Source organism: Glandiceps talaboti, chromosome 10 (assembly GCF_964340395.1).
Source record: "Glandiceps talaboti chromosome 10, keGlaTala1.1, whole genome shotgun sequence".
Lineage (NCBI taxonomy): Eukaryota > Metazoa > Hemichordata > Enteropneusta > Spengelidae > Glandiceps > Glandiceps talaboti.
Window position 1 is genome coordinate 23,421,234 of NC_135558.1, and position 16,263 is coordinate 23,437,496.

A 16,263-nucleotide genomic window follows, 5' to 3' on the forward strand; every position below is an offset into this window, starting at 1 on the left:
TGCATACAATATGTACATGTACACATACTAATACTTTATATGTCTTTTTGTCTTAGCTGCTATAAACGTCATAGGTTCAACTTCAATACAAATATTATTTTCAAAACATCATTCAAACCCTGTTATGTTGGACTAGATTATTCCTTGTTTTCCTTTGAATATATATTTATACATCATACATGTATATATACACGTCACACTCAGTGTTGTCATATGATCTGTGTAAGGAATGGTGAAGTCCTTGGCTCATGTTTCCCTGGTACCAGTACCACACTAATACTAATACTAGTACTAGTAGTAGTATGCCATTTCATTCCTTGTAACTGTAAACCTTCACATGCCAATGGCATTTCCATACTTCCAGTACTGTTACTCATTCCAGGAATTCACACAAGGCAGTACAAGTCACAATGACTCTTCGGAACAAAATTCCTGGGAAGACGGAAATTTTCCACCCACGATGGCACATTTATACAAACATTTGCTGTTTTGAACAATTATATGAAATTACAATCACCGAATCAAATTTATGAGTTTGACTTCAAAGCAGAATACAGTATTTTCAACAGAAAAATAAATTCAATATTTACAATTATAGAATGCACAATTCTTAACAGCAATACAAACAAGATAATTGGGCTGGGGTGTTATACATTGTAGTTCAGATCAGGTTTGGTTATAAGAGAATGATTTATAAAAGATATTGGCTGGAGTGTTATAAGGGAGTGATTTATAAAAGATATTGGCTGGAGTGTTATAAGAGAGTGATTTATAAAAGATATTGGCTGGAGTGTTATAAGAGAGTGATTTATAAAAGATATTGGCTGGAGTGTTATAAGGGAGTGATTTATCTAAGATATTGGCTGGAGTGTTATAAGAGAGTGATTTATAAAAGATATTGGCTGGAGTGTTATAAGGGAGTGATTTATAAAAGATATTGGCTGGAGTGTTATAAGGGAGTGATTTATAAAAGATATTGGCTGGAGTGTTATAATAGAGTGATTTATAAAAGATATTGGCTGGAGTGTTATAAGAGAGTGATTTATAAAAGATATTGGCTGGAGTGTTATAATAGAGTGATTTATAAAAGATATTGGCTGGAGTGTTATAAGAGAGTGATTTATAAAAGATATTGGCTGGAGTGTTATAATAGAGTGATTTATAAAAGATATTGGCTGGAGTGTTATAAGAGAGTGATTTATAAAAGATATTGGCTGGAGTGTTATAAGGGAGTGATTTATAAAAGATATTGGCTGGAGTGTTATAAGGGAGTGATTTATAAAAGATATTGGCTGGAGTGTTATAATAGAGTGATTTATAAAAGATATTGGCTGGAGTGTTATAAGAGAGTGATTTATAAAAGATATTGGCTGGAGTGTTATAATAGAGTGATTTATAAAAGATATTGGCTGGAGTGTTATAAGAGAGTGATTTATAAAAGATATTGGCTGGAGTGTTATAATAGAGTGATTTATAAAAGATATTGGCTGGAGTGTTATAAGAGAGTGATTTATAAAAGATATTGGCTGGAGTGTTATAAGGGAGTGATTTATAAAAGATATTGGCTGGAGTGTTATAAGGGAGTGATTTATAAAAGATATTGGCTGGAGTGTTATAATAGAGTGATTTATAAAAGATATTGGCTGGAGTGTTATAAGAGAGTGATTTATAAAAGATATTGGCTGGAGTGTTATAATAGAGTGATTTATAAAAGATATTGGCTGGAGTGTTATAAGAGAGTGATTTATAAAAGATATTGGCTGGAGTGTTATAAGGGAGTGATTTATCTAAGATATTGGCTGGAGTGTTATAAGGGAGTGATTTATATAAGATATTGGCTGGAGTGTTATAAGAGAGTGATTTATCTAAGATATTGGCTGGAGTGTTATAAGGGAGTGATTTATAAAAGATATTGGCTGGAGTGTTATAAGGGAGTGATTTATCTAAGATATTGGCTGGAGTGTTATAAGAGAGTGATTTATATAAGATATTGGCTGGAGTGTTATAAGGGAGTGATTTATCTAAGATATTGGCTGGAGTGTTATAAGAGAGTGATTTATAAAAGATATTGGCTGGAGTGTTATAAGAGAGTGATTTATCTAAGATATTGGCTGGAGTGTTATAAGGGAGTGATTTATAAAAGATATTGGCTGGAGTGTTATAAGGGAGTGATTTATCTAAGATATTGGCTGGAGTGTTATAAGAGAGTGATTTATAAAAGATATTGGCTGGAGTGTTATAATAGAGTGATTTATAAAAGATATTGGCTGGAGTGTTATAAGGGAGTGATTTATATAAGATATTGGCTGGAGTGTTATAAGGGAGTGATTTATCTAAGATATTGGCTGGAGTGTTATAAGGGAGTGATTTATAAAAGATATTGGCTGGAGTGTTATAAGAGAGTGATTTATCTAAGATATTGGCTGGAGTGTTATAAGGGAGTGATTTATATAAGATATTGGCTGGAGTGTTATAAGGGAGTGATTTATAAAAGATATTGGCTGGAGTGTTATAAGGGAGTGATTTATCTAAGATATTGGCTGGAGTGTTATAAGGGAGTGATTTATCTAAGATATTGGCGAGAATAAAGGTAAAGACATGTAGTGGTGTGTTTGAGCTACGAATAGAACAATATTTAATATTTAGCAAGTCATGTATATTTTAGTATAGAGTACCAGCTGTTCTTACCACAGAGTCAACTTGTCAATGATTCATCCCAAACAACTGCTGCTGCTGTGAGATATACATGTACATGACGTCAGACTGATGTCTTGTTTCCCAAAAACACCACTTATTTCTAACCCATGATCTAAAGTTTTATCATCTATCAAAAAAACTAACAATTGACTGAATGGGACAGTTGTAATGTTTATTTGTGCAACTAAATATCTTGGAAAGATGATAACATGTTACATGTTGTTTCATAATGTACTCAAGAATATCAGCTTACAATTTCAATTACAAATTGTGTAATAATAGCGACAATGACATAGCACAACTGTAAAGTTGGTGATAATTTCTTTAAGAATGTTTATATACATGTACATCTCACTTATATCTCAGTTATAATCTGAATGAATAATGTACATTTTATTTTGATTGAAACTAGCAAGCTTTAACAAACTTCTTATTACCATGCCTATACATGTACATGTAGCACTCAGTTAAGTGCTAAAATGGTGTTCAGAAAGGCCTCTAAAAACTATCACCATGCCTATACATGTACATGTACTATAAATTCCTCATGCTATCAGTTTGAAGATCTTAACATAGAACTACATTGTACATGTATGCATTGGTTTTCAAACTACACACACTGACAATTTACATTGTTGTTTGTAGAAATGTTGTCAAACTGTATTACAATGTACAAGTAGCTACAATGGGATGTTTCTGAAAATGAATTATTATATATGACTTAATCAAAATATCACACATGCTGCACAATATGGTGCAAACCTGTGGGTAAATACATGTACGGTGCAAACCTGTGGGTAAATACATGTATGGTGCAAACCTGTGGGTAAATATGTATCAGTACAGGTAGTAGTAGGGTTTGTGGTCTACACCCACAAATCAACACCCCCCACCCCCACCCCATCAACTTGTACTAGTTATAGATAAAATATACCTTTTATTAACATTTTCAATGTCTTGGTTGTCTATCAAAATAAAACACTGGGCCACTTACAACTAGACTACAGTGAAGGTTAAAGTTGTTCAACCAGTAAGAACATTGAAAATCATCATTTGAAAACTATCATACATGTAAACCTACCATGGATTTGAAAGTGGGTGTGTTCAGTGGCTTTTTGTTCCGACCTCTTGTAATAAAACAGACAAAACTTTTCTTGGACTTCGGTACAAAATAAAATGGATGAAGACAGCAAGGCAATCCCTTTGTTGTGACCATAATAAAATTGTCTGTTTCCTCTGTTGATATCCTTCCAACAACTCACTTCCAACAACAACTTTCCCGTGAACTGAGTCACAACATGACCCAGGGGGGCATTGACTGAATTCAACAGCTGGCAACAAGTATGCAAATGATGAAACCAATAGCTTGGAACACAATGTACACTTACAGTGTATGTCAGTATGACATCATGAAATATCCCACACACATTGTGTAATAACACCTCCTCAACCTTTCCAACAATGGGTTGGTGCTTGTACATACAATATTTCAATTTTTGAATAATCATTTAACAAAACAGGAAAATAAGTAGAAAGAACGGGATAACATAGAATTTAGAATTGAAAATTCATATTGATAATTCCTGATATTGTATAATACATGTAGGTATACATGATGTACATGTACCTGACTGACATCAAATTGATCAATGCTAACACTTCAACCCTTTCACAACCAGTACCCGGTATACATGACTGTATGTACCTGACATCAATGCTAACACTTCAACCCTTTCACCTCCAGTACCCGATATACATGTATGTACCTGACATCAATGCTAACACTTCAACCCTTTCACCACCAGCACCCGGTATACATGACTGTATGTACAAAATGTACCTGACATCAATGCTAACACTTCAACCCTTTCACCACCAGTACCCGGTATACATGTATGTACCTGACAACAATGCTAACACTTAATAATCATGGTTCAATTATACTACTTTCAATGTACATGTAGCAACTTCAACCTAACTAATGTCACATGATCACTTCTCGCCCATGACACAAGCATATGTATGACCTTTCATCTTGACTTTTCTGATTATACAATAGATTAATCCAGACTCAATATAAATCATCAACAGCAAGCATTCTTAACAGACATACTTTCCCAACTAGCTTCTTCTATGGCAAAGTTATTCTGCAATTTTAAGTTTGACATAAAGAAAATAAAAATAAAAATAAAAATAAAAATAAAAGTTATGATCAAACCTCTGTCTGCATAGTAACCATACCTCTATCAATGTATAGTCAAATTTGAAACCTGTTACTTCCAAATATATGAACAACTTACTATTTGCCCTTCAAGATCAAAGTCACTTACAAAAAACAACATATAAGACACACAGTTACCCTATAAGATCCTATAGGTCAAAACATGCCATGTTGAACTAACTTGAGTTTTTACTCTATAGGATCCTATAGGGTAGAATTTGCCCTCCTAGGTTACTCCATTGAGTATTTACATGTACTGGTATGTTGTCCTATAGGAAAAAAGTGCCCTGTTGAGCAACTCTACACAACATTTTTTTGCACGTGTATGTGTATGTGTATGTTCTATAGAACTTCAAAACTTACTTCTAAAAGAAATCTCAAAGACCACAAGAGTCAAACATTGCAAACATTCCCTACAGGACTGTCCTGCAGGATTGCAAACATTTCCTACAGGACTGTCCTGCAAGATTGCAAACATTCCCTACAGGACTGTCCTGCAGGATTGCAAACATTTCCTACAGGACTGTCCTGCAAGATTGCAAACATTTCCTACAGGACTGTCCTGCAAAATTGCAAATATTTCCTACAGGACAGTCCTGTATAATTGCAAACATTTCCTACATGACTGTCCTGTAGGATTGCAAACATTTCCTACAGGACTGTCCTGCAGGATTGCAAACATTTCCTACAGGACTGTCCTGTAGGATTGCAAACATTCCCTACAGGACTGTCCTGCAAGATTGCAAACATTTCCTACAGGACTGTCCTGCAGGATTGCAAACATTTCCTACAGGACTGTCCTGCAAGATTGCAAACATTTCCTACAGGACTGTCCTGCAAGATTGCAAACATTTCCTACAGGACTGTCCGGTATAATTGCAAACATTTCCTACAGGACTGTCCTGTAGGATTGCAAACATTTCCTACAGGACTGTCCTGCAAGATTGCAAACATTTCCTACAGGACTGTCCTGCAGGATTGCAAACATTTCCTACAGGACTGTCCTGTAGGATCGCAAACATTTCCTACAGGACTGGTTGGCATGCTTAATGATTGCTTAAGATTAGCTGCAATAATTATTCATGTAGCTTTGTTTTTATTGGCACTATTTTTTAAATTTTATTTTGTGTTATTAGAACATTTTCCGATTTTGCTAGGCATCGATTGTTCGGAGAAACAACAACATTTTCATTGTATCAAGATTATGAAATTTGGTTTTGTCCTTTAGAAAATTGAATTTCGTAGTTCCAATCACTGTTTTTATGTGAAATTTACCTCTTAGATGATGAAAAACTGAATAATTTATCCAAATTCCATAGATCAAAATTTGACCAGATATCTGCCATCTAATGATCTTACAGGATGAAATTGAATATCGTGCCCACCATTTTTGTTAAGGTTACGGATGTGTACTCTTGCAATGATGTCATATTTTTGACACTCTTCAAAAAGTTTACAATGATGAAGCCTTGGCTAAAGCTGACAGCTGTTACACAAACTACTGATCGTTGACGACAGGGTTACGATACAATGAACATCTCCAATACCATGATCAACCAAGTTAATACACTTGTGGGAAGTTACATCACAGATGGCTAGGAAATGATTTTCCCCTTTGTTGTATATTTTGTAACTCTGTTCAATATCTGCATCTTTTGAAAGCCAATTTTTATTGGTATTTTATGAAGTAAAATTTGATTTAAAGTACATAAAATTATCTTTCTACACTCTTTTTATACCTGAGTGTACATGTATGTCTACAATTGAGCAACAGATCTATCACTCTTACAGGAAAGAAGCATTATCTTATGACAGTTATTACCATTGTTCATTGTCAAATTTAAGTTCAACATGTTATTTCTGCAGAGAAAATGGCACAAATCAAAGTTTTAAATGGGTGACCATTTCGAGATTTCAGAACAAGTTTGAATCATCAACATATTCAGATTCAGATTCGATTATAATGCTCTGATGACAGCAATCTGATTAAAATCCTATGTACAATGTACAATGTGTACATGTCATGATTTCTTATTGGATGTTACGTTTACTGCCGTTCACTTTTTTGTGAGTGATCATTACATATATCTAACACAAAACCATAGGTTTTCCCAAGTCACACTAGAGCACTGTCTATTGTTATGAAAAATTACACAAAATCTCAGAAAAATAATGACTGGGAAATGCACACAAGAAAAAGAATAAAAGAGGATTTTGAGGTTGGCTATAAATAATTCCAGTGTCTTACAGCCAGGGCTCGAAATACCCGGGTGCACCGTGCTACTATGCATGTTAATTTTGCCCAGTGCAACTAGATTTCAAAACAAAGGTGCACGACGTGCATGTTGGCTATCGTGGAAAAAACCTCATACATTTCTTCGGATTGACTACAAATATCTCTAAATAAGTGCTTTAGATGAACAAACTTTGGATTTTGATAGTAATAAAATGATTATATCGATATCGGTCGATCGATCGCCTTGTCGTAAATGTGGAAGTAAAAAACCGCAAACAACCTCATTACCTCTCAAGACTTGAAATAACGTAAAATGCGAGATACATGTATTAAATCAGCAATTTTCGGTCGGTGCACTCGATCGACCCGTGCATATACGGTATACATTACACATACTTGAACAATCACTGATAGGACCCCCACGATCCAGCGATCGGCTAATTGCATTCTCTTTGTGTTCTTTCGTCAAAAATACGTCAAGCGGTCACATGTAAATGTGTTTATTTTTGGGAATTTTACAAACTTTGACGATGTCCAAACAGCAGACCCTTCTCGACCTTGGCGTCATGCGATCGTCTGACGAAATTCGATCGAGGAAGTGTCCCGAAAAAGGCGGTTCAAGTACAGGTACTAGTAGTAATAATGAAGTGATTTCTACGATGAGTACAGCCGTCGACATCGCAAGAAAGTGGTAACGTGAGTGATAAAATATATGATGACACTGGACAACCACCACTGACTGTCACTTTCGGAGAAGATGATGAAAATATAAAAGTTTGATGGACACCAATGATTCCACCTATACATATACCTTAATACAACCTATACCTAAAGCTACGCTTTCAGCTTTCGCCGACAATGGAGCTAAAAAGTCTTTGAAAAAGAACAATGTAGATGATAATTAATTACAATAATGACTAATTCTCAATTACTTACAAAGATGAAGTGTGAACTGACCACAGTTGATGCTATACATTGATATCTGCATGTCCATGTACATGTACAGTACTGTGTGAATAACTGAATTACAGATGTACATGTACATGGCAAACATGATGCTGTACACTTTCAACTAGCATTCTTCAAGAAATCACAGGAGACATCAACTACAAATCACGAAATACTAGTATGCAAGCAATGTAATTTTCTCCTCTATATCAGTGAAACTGGTCTAGAATTACGAAAACGTATGTATGAGCATCAGTGACACAGAAATACACTAGTTGCCAAACACTTTAATGCCCATAACCACAGTTTCACAGATATTACATTTATTGGTATTTCCAAGATCTTTTCCCTGTGATACTCGCATCAGAAAAAGCCTTGAAATAAAGCACATGATTGTATTCAATACACTCAGTCCACCAGGCATCAACAAAAAAGACTGGTAGTCATCTAGCTAGGGAGCCTAACCTTCTCCTTTTTTTTATAAACTTAGGGATACTTTTATATGACATCACTTTACCTGCTCTCCAGTTTTTTATAGGTAGGCCATTTTTACTGTTCTAGTCTCTTACCATTTTAGTTTTTGTTTTTACAAAGTTCATTGGATTTATTTTAGCTTTCTGTTCATTTACAGTATTCCTATTACTTTTTTCATACTTTTTATAGCCCTTCAAAAAGACTGTCTGTGCACAGTCGAAACGTCAAGATTCAAATACATGTAAACCAGAAGTTTTAACCAGACTTGGACTTGTCCTTTTATTCAAACTCAAACATTCTTCAACGTCGTCAAAAAAGTATAACAGCCTCATATACATTTTGTACCTTTCAATAAAGTGTTGGCATTGTATCTGATCATTAGCTTTCTGTTCTATTTTATTCTGAAAACACTTTTACTTAGTTTGACATCGTACATCGTGTGACAATGAAAGTAAGTATTTTCCAACATGGCAGGTAATGACGTCACAAACTATCGCACGATTTTTGAGTCCTCAATGGTAAAGAACATGTATAGCAAGTCTCACGTCTCACAACTCAAGATTTTGACCAAACGTGATGCATATCTTTACGTATACACACAACTTTTTAGAGTTTTGAAACTGTACTTGTCTTTGGACATTTAGTTTGAAATAATTTTAGCTTGTGTGCAAAAGTGTTCAATTGAGTAATGGCAAGAACTGATTAAGTTTTGGTACAATTCGCCATGAATATTAATGAGTAATCTACATAATCAATTGTTTTCAGTAATTAAACTTAAAGCTACATCGATACAATTTGATGAGGCATGTTATTGTAACTACATGTACATCGAAATAGAACGTAAACATCCAATGCGTGGTTGCCATTTTACCTCTATTGTCGCGGATGATGTATTCACAGAAAATGACACATTTCGTCAAAAACACTTCTCCAAAACGATTACTAGAGTACTAGACTTCAAATTTCTGGTTGCTAGTCGATTGTCTCAGCCAAACCATGACCGAACTAACTGAGAAAATGAGAAGTACTCCAACTTGAGAGATTGTATTTACACAGATTACCTTTCAAGTTGTGGCTCAATTTTAATATTTGAATGAATTGTAACCTATTTTTGACTTCTTTGAGTTGAAAAGTACACATCTTTTATGTTCTTGAGCGTAGTACAGTTGCCAATGTGTTATGTAGGGCTATTAAAATGGCATAAAAATGCATGACATTATAGAAATGTACGAAATTCGTAGACATACCAGTTCGATCGATTATGTGTTTCACAAAACTATACATTCATTCTTCAAATTCTAGAGGCAGGCATTGATTTTAAAAAGTCTCACGCAATAGTTGGGGCAAAAACAGCTGAATTGTAGATTTGTATCTAAACTTGAGTCTTTCTCACGTGTGTCGCATAAGTTTGGCCACTATCGGCCTGTCTACGTATCGGAAAATTACATATTTCCATCATAATTGTACGTTACATGATTTTGAATGGCCTCATGATGTAATGTATTTTCGGCATGGGAACCCGTTTAGCGAGGAGGAAAGTACTTTGCGTTGCCTATAAACATGGCGTAAGACAATATGAATGCTGCTATCCGCTTGTTCAACTATCAAGTCCTTCCTTGTGTATATTATACATGTAGCTGACAAAAATAACAAATCGTCGTCGAAAACACCAGAAAATTCATGATCCTCACTGGAAGATGCCATGCCATGCCATGATGTGTTGTGGTTATCAACATAGTTAGCATAACCGTGTATAACCTCTTCTCATCTTTTGCGAGATTTTACATGCGATTTATGTAGCGTTGTGAGGTTTTTACACCCCAGACAGGAAGTCTGCATTACCGCTATATGTAATCAGATTAATTATACATAATATATGCAAACGCACATTGCTTCAAGTTAATGCCGCAGATGTGTATCCTGTGGGTAGAGGGTCTATGGTTACATGTACATGTACACATGTAGGTCTTGCCTAATCAAAAGAATACATTGTACATGTAGCTTGTGGTCCCTTGTTATATTTTTTCCAAGTGTCAGTGTTTCTGCTACGGTGTTTATTCCTGTGTGTACATACAGCCCAACACCTACATGTAGTCTGGGTGAAACACAGAAATTTCACAATTCGCATCATTAAACTTGGTGGTTTAATACATATAGAGACACCATTCAAGTGTCTACACCTATACTATCAAAGATGAGCTTTCTTTTTAGACCTTGACCTTGAAATTCTTCTTGAAATGGAAAACACAAACTGTTGTTTAAAGGACTAAGTATCCTGTCACTATAATTTGCTGCAGGTATTTTGTGTCATCAAGTCTTTGTCAAGACATACATGTACAAGTAACCCCAAAATGTGCTGTTAATTGGTATCTAAGTAAATGTACATCCTACAATTTGCTTAAATTTCATAACACCAGTCATATCCTCGTTGCCCATTTGGTTAATAAACTGGGTTAATATGGAGTGTGTAAATTCTTTATACAGATTGGCATGGTCGGTTATTGACTCAAACGGTCAGCATTTTACAATCGTGCCCTCAGGTCAAAGGCCCAAAGCAGTCAATCTATTTTAACCTCCCTGTACACTAGCGTTACATAACAAATAGTGCAAATCTTCACTGTGTGCAGTAACATTTCACAAAAACTGTGTCTGCTTTGTGAACAGTTTTTACTGCCTTTGTCCAATAAGACAATGCTTCCTAGTTCCTCACAGTTACAACTGTTAAATGTGTTTACTCTTACATTTGTAGCTTATACTCTTTGACTGTGATCCATGCAGGAAACAGTCACAAATACTAGTAACTTGTGTTGATTGTAATTATATATGGTTTTTTCTCACTAGATTCTCACTAGAACCTCACAATGAGAATCTGATCAGAATTCAATTTAATCCATTAGATTCTTATAAGAACCTATCAGAAGATCCTGCTGACACTCAGTCAGAAAAAATTCTAATAGATTCTAACAATTTTTTACTTCATACCATATTTATCTCACTAGATTCTTAACATTAGAATCTCACAAGATTCAATTAGAATCATGAAAATTGTGATTTCTAATGAGAATCTGACAAGAATCTTGCAAGAATTTATTTGATCCTAAAGGCCAAGTTACACTAGGCAACTCGATGAACGATGCAGTAAACAATTCATCGCATGTGATGAATTGCCTCCTGTATGTGTACATTATACATACATGTATTCGCAGGGTCTTGCAACATCGCTATGTAGGTTCGTCGCAAGGAATACGACATGTCAGATTTTCTGCAACTCTATGCAAGTTGCTTCTCGAGCTGCTTCATGAATTACCCCATGTAACCACTTCATCGCATCACAAGTAATAACCTTTGACATACTAGTATTTCCAAGAGTCAAATGACGCTTAATGTTATGACCGCCATATTTTTAGTATTCTATTTCGGCAAGTATTTTTGATATAATTTCGATTTATCACCATTGTTACAACTTATCAATAGTATACAACATCTATGAATGCTTGATCTCTGCTGAATATCATTTTATTTCTAACTTGTATGCAAGTAGCGACGTCAGAAGGATCACCATCGCCCTAAACAAACTTTCAATTGAATATAATTTTACTATCGATACCTCTACAACTTTCCAGTAATTTTATTTGTAATATTGGCAATTTTATAACATTTCTTCCAAGTTCATGCTGCTAGAAGACTTGACCTATATGACCTGTAACCTTTCTATGTCTCAGCATGTGCAACAGTTAGTTCTTGTGACTCGCCAAGCAACTACATTGTACATGTAGTTGCCTCGTGTACGCACTTGCTAGCCTCGTCGCATGCGACGGCTTTAAGGTCATGCCCCTGCATTCAGACAGTGACAAAACAATTCTAATATATTATTCTTCTGGCTATTTCAACAGCATTATATAGTAAGTCTACACATGTGTACAAGGACAGCAAGGGTTGTACTTAAGTATTTGCTACAACCAGTCATGGAGGTTGGAGGGACTGGTACCTACAATGCAACTACCGAAAACAAGCCCATCCGAAAAGTTGCCCATGGGCAATCATTTGGCGGGTGGGCGTCTAATGGGTTTTTCAGATTCACTACGGCAAGAATTTTGCCTTGTTATATTGGTAACATTAGTTTTTATTTAGTTCGAATGTTCCGTTGAAAAAAACCATAAACTTAGAGTGCCAATAAAAAATGGATGTTTTTTTACACGAGGAGAATGTGATCGTGAAGGTAGGTACATACACCTTTGTGCTGAGATCGATCAACAAGTCGGCAGATGACTCATGGAGACCCGCAGACGTTACTGTCAATGCAACACACTGGGTCTAAAAATAGGTCAGGGTAATTTGCATGGTGAGTGTGCACACAAAGTGAATTACATCGAGTGAGAGTTGAAGTAATGTGTAATGTCATGTATAAATGAGTTCATGGAGATTTAACGATCGGTACAAGGCTAATGTAAAGTTTATCCAGAGTGAACAAATCATTTTGTGAACTGGTGGTCCCCGGACCAGTGATGAAAAAAATGCAGTAGTCCTGCTATAAAAATTAGTTGTCCCAAGTCCCGCTAATGTGAAACTTTGAATCTTGCCTTTGAATCTGTATATTCAGACGTACACTATTTTTAGTTGAACAATATCCACTTTATAATAATAAATATAAAGTTGACATGCTTGGTTTCAGTCAATTGACAATTCTATTCTATTTGTAATGGTTATTTTTGAGGCATCGACGCAACAATACAATCAATGCTGATAGAATGATAGCAAATAAAATGTTTCATTTGATATATTTGAATTATTATAAAATGAAATTATTATTCTTGTCTTCCTAATTGTTGTGTCCCTAAACTGGTATGTCCCCATTAGTAATGATATAACCACATGGCTGTTGAGTGTTGACTGCCAAATAATCGCCCTGAGCTTCTATTTAGTTCCTCTGTTGTGGTTCCGAATTTGCTGATTTTCCGAATAGTGGCCCAGGGCTAGTTTTCGGAAAACTCTGGTACATGTTGCATATTACGTAACATTAGTTTGTCATCGAACAGAATGAATCTGTGACTTACATGTACTTTTGGTTTGATTCAGTTTTAATGTCTTTCCTGTTACCATGGAGTCCCAAGTTTGAGTAGAGAGCTTTGGCATAAAGTTCAAACTCAACACTGATCATGAACCAGTCACGTCTGTCAAGTTGTGAGCTAATGTTCTATTCAAGGATGGTAATAATACAAAATATTCAAAAAATACTGTCACCAATATCTGAATCGGAAAGAAATTACTCCAATGAAATGAATGAAGTATTAGCTCACAAGTGACTGTGTCAAGAATTTATACTACATGTACCTCAGACAATATACCTCCATGCTAACATGTTATGTAACACTTTGAAGTTCAGAGATGTATGACAACTTATAATTTGGTCTTTTTCCTAGTATTTCGAATATTGACTAATTTATCTCTTAGAAATTTAAAAAAATGCCAATTTGCAAAATTGTCATCTCAGGTCCACCTGGCAAGATTAATTTTGGTGTATCCTTTGTAATGTGTTTTTATTTGCATTTTGTTAATTTTGTTTGTTTGATATGTTTGTGTGCTTTGTAGACTTGTCTTTTTCTTGTGTTTTTCAGCCTGTGTAAATGGGACTTGCTCCCATTGGTCTTCCATTAAATCAATATTTAAATAATAAATTATAAAGAGAAGAACCTTTTGGTCAACAAGAAGACTTTGGAATACAAATGTAACTTACAATCTTTCCTCTATATTTGGAATATTTATTTTCAGATGCATTGGTACATGTATATAATGAAAATAGCTGGTGTGTACATGAAATTAGTAATTTAAGATATACTTCCAATATACTTTGCCTTCATACAGAAAGTGCAGTGAGCAAATTCATTCAATGTTATTATATAAAAATATGATTGAACAGTTTGGAGAACATCCAGGAACTGCAACTATTATCCAAGATCAAAAATCATTTACATTTGGATGTTGTCAACAGCTCTATCACTAGTTTACATTTGGATGTTGTCAACAGCTCTATCACTAGTTTACATCCAAATAACCTGTGAGGGAATAAAATCCATGGAAGCTTCCACTGTACATGACCGAGTGCCAAAAATACTGCCAAGGCTACTAAATTTGAAAGTTCATCCATTTTTGTGTAGACACCTCTGATAATGCAGCAGTCACAATGTTGCCTCTAACCTTTAATTATCGCCACTGATTTCTTGAATTCTGACACTCAGACACAATATGCTACATGTACATGTGCCTTCCTTTCATGGTCAAAGTCAGGTCATGGCAGAGGAATGGTTACAAGTGATAAGTGTAGTCAAGGAATTCAAACCACAGGGGCGTGTAATATTTCATAGATTGTTGTTTTCCAGGTCTACAGACTAAATATAACAACCTTTTGATTAATATATATTCCTACATGTAAAGGGAAGAGACATTGATACATTTGTAGCAGCAAGATTCGTACTATATTTTCCTAAGAAAACGGCATTCTAAGCAATAAGAAAACAACAATCTATGAAATATTACACGCCCCTGTGATTCAAACAAGGTGTTTTATGGGCTCTATTATACCTTATTGCCAAGGGGTGCCAGTGTAGTGATAATCAAGTGACCACTGAGACAACTCTGGTTTATAAAAGATGTCTACTGCTATACTCTTACAGACCGCAACGCTGAGGTGATCGCTGTAATACAGCACTTGTGTTGTCTTACCATTAACTCTTCCGCGTTTAGCAATGTTTTGAATTGTGACCAACTTTAGAACATGATCGCACTATCATAACACAGACCGTAATCTGTGTTTTTGGGGAATCCATCATTGTAACCTCAGACCACTAACGAATATTTAGTGGTCTGAGTTGTTACAACTTTGGTTACTTTGATTTAACAGCCCCATACACGACGTGCTGCATTGCTAATAATACTATGCTGAATAATCTGTCCGATCTGAACCCTACACTTAACTGTGTCATGGGCAACTTACTATATATAGCACAGTCACTTGTGAGCTAATATTCCATTCCAGGATGGTAATATTCTAGTCTAGGATGATCATAATACAAAATAATGACGTTATGTGGCATAATATAACGTCATTATTTTGTATCATGATCATCCTAGACTAGAATATTACCATCCTGGAATAGAATATTATTAATAGCTCACAAGTGACTGTGCTATACATTCATAATCACTGTTGTTTATGACGGCTTGTGCGATGCAACTTACTGGGTTCTCGTCAAATATTGAACACATCCTCCGGCAATCTTCAAGCAGAGAGCAGTTGGGAGTCCCTTGACTTCAGTAACATTCACGTTTCATCTGAATTACTGTCAGATTACTTCAAAATTATGGTTGAAGTCTGGCGTTACAGCGTACATAACAACATCCCGTACTGCACACCATGTCTGTAAAAGGGGTGGTGTAGGCGACGGGTCACAGCTTTGACAGCGTCTTTCGCAACAAAAGGGGCGGGTGGGTATGAGCATTTTAAAACAGATTGCGGAAAGTAACGCAACTTTGGGTACTCACAACATGGTTATTAAGAATTAGGCCTTTGTAAATCAGTTAATATATGAATTAAGACTTGTCTATAGATATTTCCAAATCAAGGCGGAAGAATCTTGCAAAGTTTCCATTGAAACGCGACTTATGAATATTCATCAATCTTTCACTATTG

General features: G+C 35.4%; 1 protein-coding gene across 2 annotated transcripts in view; it reads right to left on the minus strand.

Annotated features, from left to right (window-relative positions):
* The window catches only part of LOC144440809 (ral guanine nucleotide dissociation stimulator-like 1), a 79,206-nt gene extending 63,227 nt beyond the window's left edge, over positions 1-15,979 (minus strand). The window contains exon 1 of one of the 2 annotated variants that reach the window (XM_078130203.1): positions 15,813-15,979. In XM_078130203.1, the coding sequence (XP_077986329.1) occupies positions 15,813-15,839 (27 nt within the window). In that variant the 5' untranslated portion in view covers positions 15,840-15,979. Of the gene's footprint in view, positions 1-3,778; positions 3,980-15,812 lie in introns of those variants that run through there. The other variant, XM_078130202.1, reaches the window with a different exon arrangement.
* Positions 15,980-16,263: the final 284 nt, after the last annotated feature.